Source organism: Diabrotica virgifera, chromosome 4 (assembly GCF_917563875.1).
Source record: "Diabrotica virgifera virgifera chromosome 4, PGI_DIABVI_V3a".
Lineage (NCBI taxonomy): Eukaryota > Metazoa > Arthropoda > Insecta > Coleoptera > Chrysomelidae > Diabrotica > Diabrotica virgifera.
In genome coordinates this window covers 44,353,500-44,369,255 of record NC_065446.1, presented here as the reverse complement: position 1 = coordinate 44,369,255, position 15,756 = coordinate 44,353,500, and the positions used below count along the sequence as shown (strand labels likewise).

Here is a 15,756-nt window from a genome sequence, read left to right as displayed (position 1 = left end):
ACGATTAAGTTCATTTAAGATATTAATTAGGGGGTGATTTTCTCGATTTTTTACCAAAACCAAAAGGGACTAACTTTATTTTGAGCGTAACGTGTTTAATTTTGATGCTAGAATTTTTTTTATAAAACAAAAATGAAGCTTCTTTAAATACTTTAAATAAGTTGTAATGAGTTTTACACGATATGTGCTTCATTTTTGGTTATTTCACGTTAAAATATTCCATTTGGAATTTGACGAATATGAACCCATATTTCATTAGCTATAACTCTGCTTGTACTAGGTGTAGAGACGTGATATATACACCATTTTTTTTTTAATTTTTTACAGGCTATATTTTTGCTAAGAATGTTTTTTCGACAAAATACTTACTATTTGAGTTATTTGCGAAAACCCGTCTAAAAGCGTGGTTATTTTGTTGAAAAAATGAACATATTCACTGCCAAATAACTCGAAAAGTATTGACTTAGTGAAAAAACTCTATAGAACAAAAGTTACTTAAAATTAGCCAGTTTATCGATTTCCTGACTTTCTTTGGACGAATATTTTTTCACCACCAAGAAGGGGTGAAAACCACCCCCAGGGCAAAAGCACATATCGGTACAATGTCACTTTTTTTCTTTGACTTGTTAGCTAGGTGTATGCCAAATTTCATGTCAATCCAAGCGGTTCTTTAAAATTTAGAGGTTTTGCAATATTTTACCGTTAAAGAACGGACTCTAAGTAAATATTTAGAGGTGTTCATGTTGCCCCAATGAAGACGTCTAGAGAGACAGAAACGTAGGTACGTATGGGGATGGTGGATTACCTCTGAACCGAAATTAAACATAACCTGTTATTTAATTTTTCATTTTTACTCATATTTTAAGTACACGGAACCAACTTTCGTTGGAATTTTTTCCTAGACGAATAGATGGAATGTGACTGCATATGGTAGAGTCCCATTAGTCTTCTTTATTCGTTGTCTCCTTGCTTTATTAATTTTAAAAAACAGATATTAAGGACGTCACCAGAAAGTGGTTCCAAGAAAATTTTCAGATTTATTGTTTTAGATCTAGGACTTCCCATTTTTCTGTAATGGATGTCGCTACCGCTAGTGCGTCTGATACGCAGAATTATTTTTACTATTCTGCTTAAATAGGCAGCTTGGTTTCGTTTGTATTGTCATAGTAATGTATATGTCATATCAATATAAAAAATCTGGGGAAGATTCCAAAATTAATTAAACTATATAGTTACCTATAATAAGCATTATTTTTATAAAAGTAAGTATATCCATTGGTCCACTGGAAGGCTGCGTCAATGTTATTTGGGATTCCGTCCCAGTTGGAGATGGGTTTGGGGTAGTTACTCTTCACGGGAGGTTTTTGAGATGGGTCAAATCTCCAGAACTTACTGCCCTTGTAGAAGTATATTTTTCCGTTACCACTCCATACTAAAGCTGAATCTACATCATCAGGTATTCCTGTGAAGCCTACAGAGATTTCTTTTGGGTAATCGCCGTCGGGTTTCTTGCCCTTGTACCTAAAAATTACAAATTTGTATATACGATTCATGTATAAATTATTACGAGATATATTCCAGATAAATGCTGTCCTGTTTCATATATAACTTACATTTTACCACCTACAAAGCAAACAGACAAACGCAGAGTTTCACCAGTTTCTCTGCATATCACCACACATGAGTCATGAGAACCCAAAAATTGGTGAACTAGTAAAAAATTAGAATATACAGAATAATTCAGTGTAAAATATTTGTGCTTAAAATGCTGGCAAGGTACGTGGAGGGAGTGTAAACCGATCCTAACAATCCAATTAAACCCCAGAACAAGCCAAAAGATTAACAAAGCTGAATTTCGAAGTAATCACGCAAGTTTTAAACCAGAATCCTCCTGCGTAGATGACATCAATACTTCGAGGGTAATAATTTAATTGGTCTTTACCAAATCCCTCAAATTAAATAAAAAAAGGGTAATAATGGAACAACTGGTTGATTGGAACACACCCTTGTGCTTTCTACGTTTCTTTTTAACAGAGCTGTGTTCTCTTCAAACTATACTGTGGAGGTATATAATGGACCTTAACCACACGCCTATGCGATCTAGAATAGGCCAATGATGTGTGCCTCTTAGGACAAAGATTCCAAGGTGTGGCTGACAAATTGGAAACACTATCCACTGAAGGCAATAATATAGGTTAAAAAATCAATATTAATAAAACCAAATCCACGAGAATAAACGCAAGACACAACATACTATTTACTATTAACAACATGCAGATTGAAAATGTGGAAAACTGTACTATCTTGGAAGTGTCATAACAGCGGAGGCATAGAAGACTGTATTCGTAGGAAGATACGAAAAGTTCAACAAGCATTTGGAGGTTTGGCCGTTATAATGCAAAGACAAAGATTCAAATATTCCAGTCAAATGCTATGTCTGTTTTACTCCACGGATGTGAATCCTGGAAAGTGACAAAAACCCTTACATACAAACGGCAGATTTTTGCTAACAAATGCCTATGAAGAATGGATCGTATTTTCTGGTCTAACATCATTAGAAACAAATATTTGCTACACCTGACCGAACAAAAGAGGGTAAAGAAGGTGGGGTTAAAAATTATCTAATAACTTATTAAGGTTGATGTGATACTTTTCAAATAAAAAAATTCTTGGTGGTTATTTTTTTTCTTCTTTCAAAAATATTTTACGAATAAAGCTAATTACAAAGGCTATGTATATAGTCTAGTGGCAATATAGGGGGTCCCGTGGACAATTTTAGTTCGCCGCGATTTGATGGTGGTATTACAGGTTTTTTGGGTCGCTGAATCCAATGGAAGTAGTCTGGAAGCCCAAATGTGGTGCGTTTAATTGTTATTAACAAATTATGGTAAAATTAGGTATATTTCAGGAATTATTAGAAGCCCTGTAAATAAATTGATAGCGTTAAGGTCTTCTCTGGTGTATTTTTGGTCGCTGAATTGAATGCGACTAGTCGCGATTACTCAAAATGTGTTCTTATTTTGTTAATAACAAAATTATTGTTTATTCGCCGAAAAGCTCTAAATGCGTTATATACAGCAAGTTTGTAGTCTTTTTTATAGTATTTTTATACGCTAAATCGATTGTCACTAGTCGTGATAGCTTAAACCACGTTCCGACTTTGTTATTAATAAATTATTGCAAAAATAACGGTTTATAGTACGTTTACTCGCGGTTTTTGCTCTACATTTTAAAAAACTACTTGGAATGACATGATTTGGCATGCACGTAGCTAACATGTCAAACAAAACAAGTGATATTGTACCCATGTGTGCTTTTACTCTGGGGGTAACTTTCACCCCGTTTTGGGGGTAAAAGAACAAACCTTTAAAATAAGTCCGGAATTGGATAAACTGATTAATTCTAAGCAACGTTTGATTTATACAGTTTTTTCACTAAGTAAATACTTTTCGAGTTATTTCCGAGTGAATATGTTCATTTTTCAACAAAAAAACCAAATAACTCGAAAAGTATTGACTTACTGAAAAAACTGTATAGAACAAAAGTTGCGTAGAATTAATCAGTTTATCCACTTCCGGACATATTTTAAAGGTTTCTTTTTTCACCCTCGAAAAGGGGTGAGATTCACCCCCAGGGTAAAAGCAGACATCGGCATAATAGCACTTGTTTTGTTTGACATGTTAGCTACGTGTATGCCAAATTTCATGTCAATCCAAGTGATTTTTTTAAATTTAGAGCAAAAACCGTGAGTAAACGTACTATAAACCGTTATTTTTGCAATAATTTAATAATAGCGAAGTCGGAACGTGGTTTAAAGTATCACGACTAGTGGCAATCGATTTAACGTATAAAAATACTATAAAAAAGACTACAAACTTGCTGTAGATAGCACATTTCAAGCTTTTCGGCGAATAAACTATTATTTTGTTATTAACAAAATAAGAACCAAAAAGGACCAAAAATACACCAGAGAAGACTTTAACACTATCAATTTATTTACAGGGATTCTAATAATTCCTGAAAAACACCCAATTTTACCATAATTTGTTAATAAGTAACAATTAAACACACCACATTTGGGCTTCCAGACCACTTCTATTGGATTCAGCGACCCAAAAAAACCTATAAAACCACCGTCAAATCGCGGCGAACTAAAAGTGTCCACGGGACTCCCTATGTTGCGACTAGACTAATATGGGCTACTTTCTCTACAAAAATAAAACAACATTAATAATGACTAATTAATAAATCAACTAAAGAGGAAAAATACTAATACCGACATGTACACCTTACAGCTGACGACCTAATACATAAATCGGAGTGACTATAGAAATAAGGCAGAGCTGTCAAATCAATTACTGATTCGTCGTTTCTATGGTCGGACACATAAATGAAAGAAATGAAAGAAATCTGAATCCAACAAATTACATAAGATATAATAAGCGATAATTTATAAATACAATTATAAGGCTTTACTTAGTAACCAGGCAATTACTCAACACACACACAAACTAAAACTACTACACAGATTCAACTACAGAACTTTATATTGTATTATATGTGACTAACTGTATGACTAATGGTATAAGCCATAAAAAAAGAACTTGCGAAGTGCAAGACAAAAATTAAAACATGCAGACTTTACCTCCAGTATTTAGATCCTTTGAAGAAGTAAGTCTTTCCGTTTTTGTAGGTAAAAGCAGCATCAATATTACCAGGTAATCCGACCCAGTAGTCAGAAATCAATTTTGGAAATCCAGGTGCAATACTATCGTCAGTCAGTCTCCAGTACTTTTCTCCTTTAAAAACGTAGGTGTATCCTTCTGCAGAAGTAAATATGGTATCAAAGGTCGGATCGGCGCACAAACTTGGATCTGAGCCTCCGGAAGGTTTAGTTTTAGGTACGTTATGGCTATTATCGTAGTCGCTGTCCTGATCACCGTCGTCAAATCTTGGAGGGAATTTGTTGGTCTTCTGTCCGTAAAGTGCTTGAATCCCTTCAATATCGTCACTATCTAATTCAAAATTTGGAGCGTATCCTCTATAGAAAGGAGCCATAAGAGCTTGTCTAACGTCTGAGTGGCTAAGACCAAGAGAGTGGCCAAATTCGTGAGCGGCTACTTGGAAAAGATTTGTACCTCTGTAACTATTTATAGACCATGATTCTGAAGCGTCAAAGTGAGCATCTCCTCCAAAAACCTAAAAAATATACAAATAATCTCACTATTTCTTTATACTACATATACAGGGTGTAACAAAAATACAGGTCATAAATTTAATCACATATTCTGGGACCAAACATAGTTCGATTGAACCTAACTTACCTTAGGACAAATGTGCACATAAAAAAAAGTTACAGCCCTTTGAAGTTACAAAATGAAAATCGATTTTTTCGAAAATATATCGAAAACTATTAGAGATTTTTTATTGAAAATGGACATGTGGCATTCTTATGACAGTAGCATCTTAAGAAAAAATTATAGTGAAATTTTGACACCCCATAAAAGTTTTATGGGGTTTTGTTCCTTTAACCCCCCACCCCCCTCAAACTTTTGTGTACGTTCCAATTAAATTATTATTGTAGAACCATTAGTTAAACACAATATTTTTAAGACTTTTTTTGCCTCTTAGTACTTTTTCGAAAAGTCAGTTTTTATCGAGATATTTTGAATATTTGTCAAATCCACCACATATTTGTATATGGTCAAGTACGATTATGGAGACTTGATAATATGTAATATGAAAATTTATTTATGATATACATTTTTAGGTATATTTTGAACCATATTAAAAAAGAAGCTAGATCTCGATGAAAGGTGCCTTCTCGAAAAAATACAAAGAGGCAATAAAGTTTTAAAAACACTGTGTTTAACTAACGGTACCGCAGAAATATTATAATTCGAACGTACACAAACATTGGGAGGGTTTAAAAGAACAAAACCCCATAAAAATTTTATGTAAACATATTAAAAAATAAGCCTTAACTCGATAACTGTCTTATCGAAAAAATACTAAGAGGCAAAAAAGTTTTACGAATATTGAATTTAGCCAATGGTACCACAAAAATAATAATTTAATTGAGACGTACACAAAAGTTTGGGGGGTTTAAGTGAACAAAACCCTCATAAAATTTTTATGGAGTTCACAAATTTCACTATAATTTTTCTTTAAGATGTTTCTGCTATAAAAATGCCACATATCCATTTTCAATAAAAAATCTTAAATAGTTTTCGATATATTGAAAAAAATCGATTTTCATTTTGTAATTTCAAAGGGCTGTAATTTTTTTTATGTGCATATTTGTACTAAGGTAAGTTAGGTTCATTCGAACTATTTTTGGTCCCATAATATGTGATTTAATTTATGACCTGTATTTTTGTTACACCCTGTATAATAATAAATAATTTATTTAAAACTGCATATTTACAGGAAAGTAAGCATGAGCCAAGGTACCACCAGGTCCATCGAAAGGATCTCCATCTCCGTGTTCGCCATATTCAAATCTAATTTCTATATGTACTTGACCACTTTTAGGAGTAAATGTCAAATCGGTATATGTAGTCCATACGTCAAACGCTCTTTGTACTTCTGAATCAACATCTGCACGTTTTAATTTGCTTGGATATTTTGAAATTTTGTAGGTCAGATCCTTTACCTTCCATCTACTACCTAAAAAGAGAAAATGCTTTAGTACCTAGTACCTATATAGTTTTATTTAAAAAAATGACTAGCAGAAATATCAGATTTTATCAATTCAAAATATTTATAATTACATATTTATTTTACATGCAATAAAGTTTCATTGACTGAAATTGTAATGAATAAAAAATGCAATAAAATTTAAGGAATAAAATTATTTATTTATCTATAAATACAAATTACAGGTAAAGTCCCAGTGATTGGCTGTATACCATAGTTAAAAACTTACATAACTTGCAAAGGCAAAAAATTTCGGTTTGTATAATGGTATATAATTTTTATTAAATTTTGTTTAAAAAGTCATCCAAATGAATTAAATCTATAATAAAAAAAATTTTCAGAGACGCTTTTCTTTAGTTACGAGTGACTAAATTAAAAATATTATAAAAAATCAACTAAAAAGCAAAAAATAAAAAAAAAATTGAAAAAATCTAACACATTCGTCAAAGAAAAGCGTGGCGCGTCTTCATCGAATAAACGGTTTTCGCCCCACGCTTTTCTTTAACAAATGTGTTAGATTTTTAAAAGTTTTATTATTTTTTGCTTTTTAGTTGATTTTTTTTAAATATTTTTAATTTTAGTCACTCGTAACCAAAGAAAAGCGTTTCTTAAATTTTTTTTTCAAATTTTTTTATTTTTTACTTTTTAGTCTTAGACTTTTCAAACATTAAAATATATCGTCATGTTTATTAAAATATGTATAAAACATATATGATGTACAAACATGAAAATTAGTAGGAATCGGCAAAAAATTTGAAACTTTATTGTTTATTTATGAAGCATAACATAAATAATTAACGTAAAAAGTGAAATTATGTATAGTTCATACAATTAGCTACAACCTGTAAAAGTTTAAAGTTTCTTCATTGTAGAAACAAGAAAATTTAAGCATTTTCCGTTAAAATCGTTTTTCTATTTAAACAATTAATAAACATAAAATTTTTTTATTGACTATTCGCGTATTGTTCCCGCGAATGCATATGACTGAAAATGTTTAGTCATTTGCATTGAAGAAAAGGCATTAAAATTAACGTCCAAAGATTTGGGAAAACGATTGAACTAAAGAAAAGCGTTTAATTAATTAATACGCCAAAACGAATTCTAATGTTAATTGTAGCACAAAACTGCTCTACCGGTGGTTTTTCTAAGACTACAATGAAAACACGAATTTTTTGAGTTCGAGTTTTGATTGAAGCTTTGTTTCGTATCGTATTGAAATTTGACACGAATAAACGCCGATTTTTATATAAACAAATATATGAGCATTCAATATTTGAAACTTTATTGTTTATTTATGAAGCATAACGTAAACAATTAACGTAAAAAGTGAAATTAGGTATAGTTCATATCGTTAGCCACAATCCGTAAAAGTTTCAAGTTTCTACATTGTAAAAAACAAGAGAATTTAAGCATTTTCCATTAAAATCGTTTTTTTTTATTTATACAATTAATAAACATAAAGTTTTTTTTATTGACTATTCGTGTATTGTTCCCGCGAATGCATATGTCTGCAAATTTTCATTCATTTGGATTAGAGAAAAGGCAATCAAATTAACGTCTAAAAATTTGACGCAAACTATTGAACTAAAGAAAAGCGTTTAATAAAACTATTAGAACGTTTTTGATCTAGTCAGACCATCTTCAGTGACATTCTGTGTAGTAATTGAAACTAGTCCACTAGTTGATATATAGTCTTCAAAATTACATAATTATTTATTAAATTGTACTATTGTAACGCGACACAATGTCGATGTTAACAGATTTTAATATTAATACTCAAAAGCAGTATGGCTTCCCTGCTTGAAAAAACTGAAGGGTTACTTGTCAAGATAAGTGACATTCGGTCTGTGTTAGATGGATAGATTAAGGCTTGAAGATGTATAGATAGATTTGAATATTGGATAAACAAGGTTTTATACTACATTACTCTTTCCATCTTTAGTTCTATTCATAAACAGAAACTGACAGCATGATTTATATTACCTGTTCAAGTTTATATAAAGATATAATTTACAAGGTGTAGCATTAATAATGCAAGAATTTTTGTATTTTTAATAATAAAATTTTGATGACATTGATATTGATATCTTACCTTCCCCTTTATTATTATAAGTTTGATTTTTATATGGATTGGTGTGGTTTTGCTTAGAGTTTTTAGTTTTTTAAATATATTATCTAATATAATAGGCCTGTATCACGCGTACTAAAAAAAGTTTATTAATAGCAAACTGGAAATGGGTTAATAGCGTCTAGTCGGACAAACTTTGTTGTATAGGAACACTGGAACAGGTGAAATTTTAATCGTGGCACGTGATTTTAATTGTGGAACGTATCATCCTGACAATTTTATGATTGTGAAAACTATCAGGTTGTTTTTAAGTTTATTCAATAGCAAACTTTATATAATAAATTAAAAAATGTCCGACAAATATGTTGAGCATTTTAATATGTCGGGCACGTAAAACATGTCAAATAACGGGAATTATGTTGGTGATCTCAGATATGCATGATCTCAGATATGCAGATGATACAACATTAATAACTGCATCCGAAGAAGAAATGTCCAGCCTGCTGCAGCTGGTGGAAGCCGAAAGCAATAGATGTGGTCTCAAAATCAATAAACAAAAAACAAAAATTATGATAGTAGATTATTCAAATTCACTTCAGACAACAGGAGCCTTAGACCAGTTTGAAGTGGTTAACGAGTTCAATTATCTAGGATCCTACATCAGTAATGCAGGATCTTGTGAAACAGAAATACGTAGGAGAATAGGCATGGCCAAAAACGCTATGAGTCGATTATCGAAAATCTGGAAAGATCGCTCATTGTCGAAGAACACCAAAATAAGATTAGTACGTGCCTTAATTTTTCCCATATTTAATTACGGATCCGAAACATGGACAATGAAATCGGACGACAGAAAAAGGATTGACGCCTTTGAAATGTGGTGCTGGAGAAGAATGCTTCGGATCTCATGGACGGAACACCGAACAAATCACTCAATCCTCCAAGAGCTTTAATATTAAGACTCGACTTTCCTCTCTTTGCCTCTCCACCGTCTTAAAATTTTTCGGCCATATTGCAAGAAGAAGTGATGATAATCTTGAGAGACTTATAATTCCGGGAAACGTTGAAGGCGCAGAAGTAGAGGTCGCTCACTACTCGATGGACGGATCAAGTACAGAAAGCCAGTGGAAAAACATTCTCTGAATCCATGAGGGAAGCTCAGGACAGAAGCTGATGGAAAGAGATAGTTGCTCGTATTATAGGGAATCACGACTTTCAGCAATGAGGAAACGACTAAGGAGGAGGAGGATGTTGGTGATAAATAGCAGTCTGATTTTTGCATGGGAGTTTAAGAAAAGGATAACAAATTAATTGGAAATTCTGTCCGCAAAAATTCTGACGTTCGAGACCTGCAACCTGTTCCACAATTAAAACTTCCCCTGTTCCAGTGTTCCCGTACATCAAAGTTTGTCCGAATAGACACCGTTAAGCCGTTAAAAAATTTTCAGCTTGCTATTATAGGGCAGTCAATGAGGGTATGTGGCTCCGAATTACATCCTACTATATCGATTTAGGCGATATTTTCACAGTAAGTAGGGAATAGCCCAAGAAACAAAGTCTACCCTATGCCGACGTGTGCTTTTGTCTTAGGAGTGTTCCAACCTCTTCTTTGTGGTGGAAATTTTTTTGCTTAAATAACTACGGAAGTTGCTAGAGAACCTAATACTAAGCAAAAACTGTTCTTTTTTTTTGAAAACTCAATACTTTTTGTGTTATTCCTGGTTGAGAATTGGCCATTTTCATTGAAACATAACACCTTTTCAAACGGTTTTTTGCGAATACTTTAAAAACTATGCATCTAACTAAAAAAACCATATAAAACATTTTTGTAGCTTATAAAATAGCAAAGAGATTCTTAACTTTATGAATCTTCTAGTTAGAACACAAAAAGAGATATGGTAAGTGAAAAAACTTGTTTTCTTGGTGCATGCTCAAATCAGTGTATTTAACTTGAAATAACAGAGAAACGGTCGATTTTAGATGTATAATGCTACTAGTAACTTTTGTTGTGCTTGAAAAGACCTTTAAAATAAGCAATATTAAATGTCTATTACATTCAAACTATGCGAGATAAACTGTAAAAAATTTGATGACTAACGTAATTTAAGAAAAAATGAGAAGTATATTTAACCCCTCATCCACAAGAATTTAAATGCATCGTTTTCCTTCTACAATACATTTTACTATAGAGTTCTTTTTATGTTCAAAAGTTGGGCGGGTTTAAAATGAATGGTGTTTGAAAAAAATAAGATCAAATTATTGAGCGCATTTTTAAATTTTCTTAAAAATCTTCCTATTTCTCCATGTGACTCGAAAATGATAAGAGATGCCAAAAAAAGATTCCAAACAAAAATGTAGGTTTGCTCTAGATAAACATTTTTATTTTATTTTTTATAACAGTATCTCCTATCATTTTCAAGTTACATGGAGAAAAAGATTTTTAAGAAAATTTAAATATGCGCTCTATAATTTGATCTTATTTTTTTCAAAATCTATGCATTTTAATTGGACCCGCTCAACTTTTTGAACATAAAATAACACTGTAGTAAAATGTATTGTAGAAGGAAAACGATGCATTTAAATTCTTGTGGATGAGGGATTAAATATACTTCCCATTTTTTTTCTTAAAATTTGTTAGTCATCAATTTTTTGCAGCATATGTCGCTTAGTTTAAATGTAATCAACTTTTAATATTGCTTATTTGAACGGACTTTTCAAGCACAATAAAAGGTATTGGTAGCATTATACACCTAAAATCGACCGTTTCTCTGTTATTTCAAGTTGAATACACTGATTTGAGCACGCACCAAAAAAACAAACTGTTTTACCTACCATATCTCTTTTTGTGTTATAATTAGAAGATTGAAGAAGGAACGAATCCCTTTGTTTTCTTATGGGCTACAAAAATATTTTATATAACTTTTTTAGTTAGATACATAGTTTTTAAGGTATTCGCAAAAAACCGTTTGAAAAGATGTTATATTTCAATGAAAATGGCCAATTTTCAACCACGAATATCTCAAAAAGTATTGAGTTTTCGAAAAAAAATTATTGAACAATTTTTGACTAGAATTAGGTTCTCTAGCAACTTCCGTAGTTGTTTAACCAAAAAATTGTCCACCGCCGAGAAGGGGTGGGAACCGCCCCCAAGACAAAAGCACACATCGGCATAGGGTAGACTTTGAATAGGGAGATATTTTCAGGCTATTCCTAAAATTTCATTAAAATCCATGCTGTAGGATAGAATTCGGAGGTAATAACCTGTTCTTGCTCTCATTGACTGCCCTACTAATAACCTTTTTTGTACGCGGGATCCAGGCCTATTATTTAAATATACCTACAAACTAATATAAATATCTATAAAATTTAATATGTAAATCATAATACAGTTTATTGGTAAAAATTTGACAGACTTATCCGCAAATGTTTTAATTCATTAGTTTATAGTCAATTAATTTGAGATCAATGACAATGAGAAATTATGCAAATGATAATTCTTAAACAAAAAATGACCGCGTGATTAATAATTCTTAGTCATGTTCGCATAAATTTATATTTTACTATGTGCTGCATTACTAATGCAAGAATTTATTGTTATTATACTTCTTATGAGTCACATGGAAGAGGACGCTATTCGATGGTAAAACACTGTTATATTACTATACAATATTATTTTGTTTACGAACAATTAGATGAAATATTCGTGTATATATATACTTAAAGACTTTTATAACAATATTTAATTTATTTACACTCAGTTCGTCTTCCTCCGTTTAAGTCACAATATCTATGATCTTTTTACCTTTGGCGACTCAGTAGTTACAAAACTCTTATTACTTATAAATAATTGATGGATTCGACCGTTACTTGATGGAAGTTCATTTTATCTAACAATAAAACACTGAAAACGTTTGTTTTCGATACTTCCATAAAATTTACTATAACTAAGTGACTACAGCTGTTTCGGCAGAGTGCCTTTCTCAAGTTATATAGTTTACAATGTGTTTGCCTTTTTAAGTCTTCAAATGAAGAGGTTGAGGAGTGGGGAGCTGTTTGTCTCGAGTTGGTCATTCAGAATTATATCTGTATTTTTCAGTTTATTAATTTCCATAGATTCTAAAAAGATAGCTTAAGGCCTTTATTTTGAATATGCAGAATTTGAAACTCTTCATTGAAAGAATGATTATGATCTAGAAGGTGAAGTGCGTATGTAGAAGTGTCTGTTTTTCTATTGTTGAATGCCCTTTTGTGTTCTGCTATCCGTTTGTCAAAAGTTCTGCCAGTTTTACCGATGTACGTTTTCGGACAGTCACCACAAGTTAGTTTGTACACACCACTGTAGTTGCTTTCTCTTTCGGCTTTTATTGTTCTTAATATATTTGCTTAAGTTGTTGTTAGTTCTGAAAGCTGGTGTTATTCCTTTCTTTTTTATGTATCTGGCTATTTTTGTTGTTATCTTGCCAGTATATGTGAGAGAGCAGAAGGTACTAGGTTCTTTCTGTGGCGGTGGATACACTAATTTCAGGGCTTTCTTATGGAGTTTTTGGTTTAAAATTTTGCTAACTGGTTGTTCGTTATAGCCGTTGTTTACTGCTATTTGTTTAATGATGTTTAGTTCTATCTCGAAGTTATTTTTTGTCATGGGAATTTCTGTCAGTCCATGTATCATGCTATGGTAGGCTGCTAATTTGTGTTGTGTAGGATGAGATGATGAATTGTGTATAGTTGTATCAGTATGGGTAGGTTTATGATATACGGAGAACTCATGTTTGTTGTGTAGTCTGGAAATCGTTACATCTAGAAAGTTTATGGAGTTATTCTGTTCTGTTCCTATTGTAAACTCAATATTATTATGAAGTGAATTAATATATGATAGAAATTGGTCAAGTTGTCTGTTAGTTCCTGTAAAGCATACTAGTATATCATCTTATTACTTATATTGCCAGCTAAAGTGTCTTTAAGCCACTGACATTTAAATCTTTTAAAACTATAATACCTCTTCAATGATCATCAAATGTGTGTCGATTAATGCAGCAAGAACTGTATTCGCAAAAAATATATTGTGGTTTCGTGAATAATAATACCCTACGTCTTTCAGCTAAAGACGTCAAAAATACGACGACATTCGACCTAGTATATTATGACCTAAAGAAAACTTATCCAATTGGTAGGAAAGTTGAGATAGACTATCTACATAGGTTAGCTAATAAATTTATCTCAAAACTAAGTTACATTATAGTATAAATAATGTAAGATGTATTCAAACATTTCTTGTGCCTGTAAAAATTTCGTAAATTTCTAACAAAATGTGTAATCTCTTTATAACATTCTTGGTTAACAGTAACAATATGCTAGTCTAGACGCTTCAGCTGGATGTGGGTCTTCTTCAAGATCTTGTGGATTGATCTAGTGGGCATTAAAATTCAATTTCTACAATTTATTCAATTTTTACAATGACATGTGGGCGTTAAAATGTAAGATGTTGAGTTGCTTGTTTACTAATATAACGGTTAATAGTCCAAAAGTCCAGAGCCCATTTTACTTCAAATCTGGCCCGAGGCAGTACACAATTTTTGGGGCCCCTAAATAATTTAATATTAAATAATATCTTTTTTAAATGTATTAATTATGCAACAATAAACAAAGTGTATATTTAAACAATTAAACATTGTTTAATTATAACTCTTATTGTTGTCATTTATTATTTCCTGTTCATAAAATGAAAGAATTTTGAAAATTTCTTTTGTTATTGTAATAAAAATTTTTTTGTTGGTGATCTTTGCAGGTGCCTCACGGGCCTAGTGGTAAAATAAGCCCTGCAAGAGGCAGCGCTAAAAATCTCTTTGAATTTACTAAAGCTAGATTTTTCACGGTTGATTACTGTGATTGTGTAGAGAAACAGACTGCGGTCGGTCAAGCGAAACGTAGAACAGGGGTTACTGAGAGGGTATCAAAGTTGCTTTCCTACGAAGGTAATTAAATCCTTTTACTAAGGCTGAAAATCAGTACACCCATTCTAAATTAAATATAAATAAAAGTTATTATACTCTGTCAGCTGTATGGCGGGACAGAGCCGGTCGGTCGGCCCCAATGAATGTACAGGGTTATTCACTATATTTTGACCCCCTTGTAAACCGCTTTATTTACAGAATCAGAAAAAAATATAAAATACAAAACTTATTCGACTTTTAAATTATGATTTTTTTTGGGCGTGATGGCGTAGTCGACTATTTTTTTAAATGGGAATAGGGGTCGAGTTCTAGGTCATTTGAAAGATTATTCAATTCCCTACTCAGTAATATAAACATTAACATGATTAATTATACAGGGTGTCCAAAGAAAAATTTTTTAATTAAATAATGATTTTATTGTTTACAGTACTGTGAAAATTGATTAACTTTTCAAATGAGCTAGCACACGACTCCTATTCTCATTTAAAAAAATAGTCGATTACGTCATTACGCCCAGATGGATGACGTCACTAATACGATATATACGTCAAAAAATTATAATTAAAAAATCGAATAACTTTTGTATTTTCCATTTTTTTCTAATTCTGTAAATAAAGCAGTTTACAAGAGGGTCAAAATATAGTGAATAACCCTGTACATTCATTGTGGCCGACCGACTGGCTCTGTCCCGTCATACAGCTGACCGACTATAATAACTTTTATTTATATTTAATTTAGAATGTGTGTACTGATTTTCAGCCTTAGTAAATGGATTTATTTACCTTCGTACGAAAGCAACTTTGATACCCTCTCAGTAACCCCTGTTCAACGTTTCGCTTGACCGACAGCAGTATGTTTCTCTACATAATAACGGTAATCAACTGTGAAAAATTTAGCTTTAGTAAATTCAAAGAGATTTTTCTGCGCTGCCTCTCCGTCTATAAGGAGAAAGTGACTTTCAAAACCAAACGTCCAAAAACCACACAATTCTCAGGAAATCATAATCTTCCTAGACTAGACTCCTCCACTAGACATAGA

The 15,756-nt window shown here is 32.1% G+C and overlaps 1 protein-coding gene across 4 annotated transcripts in view; it reads right to left on the bottom strand.

The window, feature by feature from the left end:
• LOC114325910 (matrix metalloproteinase-14) overlaps nt 1-15,756 on the bottom strand; it is a 180,076-nt gene that overhangs the window by 33,790 nt on the left and 130,530 nt on the right. For all 4 annotated transcript variants that reach the window (XM_028274059.2, XM_028274057.2, XM_028274058.2 and 1 more), the window contains exons 4-6: nt 6,428-6,669; nt 4,646-5,199; nt 1,237-1,521 (exon numbers count right to left, since the gene is read on the bottom strand). In XM_028274059.2, the coding sequence (XP_028129860.1) occupies nt 1,237-1,521; nt 4,646-5,199; nt 6,428-6,669 (1,081 nt within the window). The remainder of the gene's footprint in view (nt 1-1,236; nt 1,522-4,645; nt 5,200-6,427; nt 6,670-15,756) is intronic.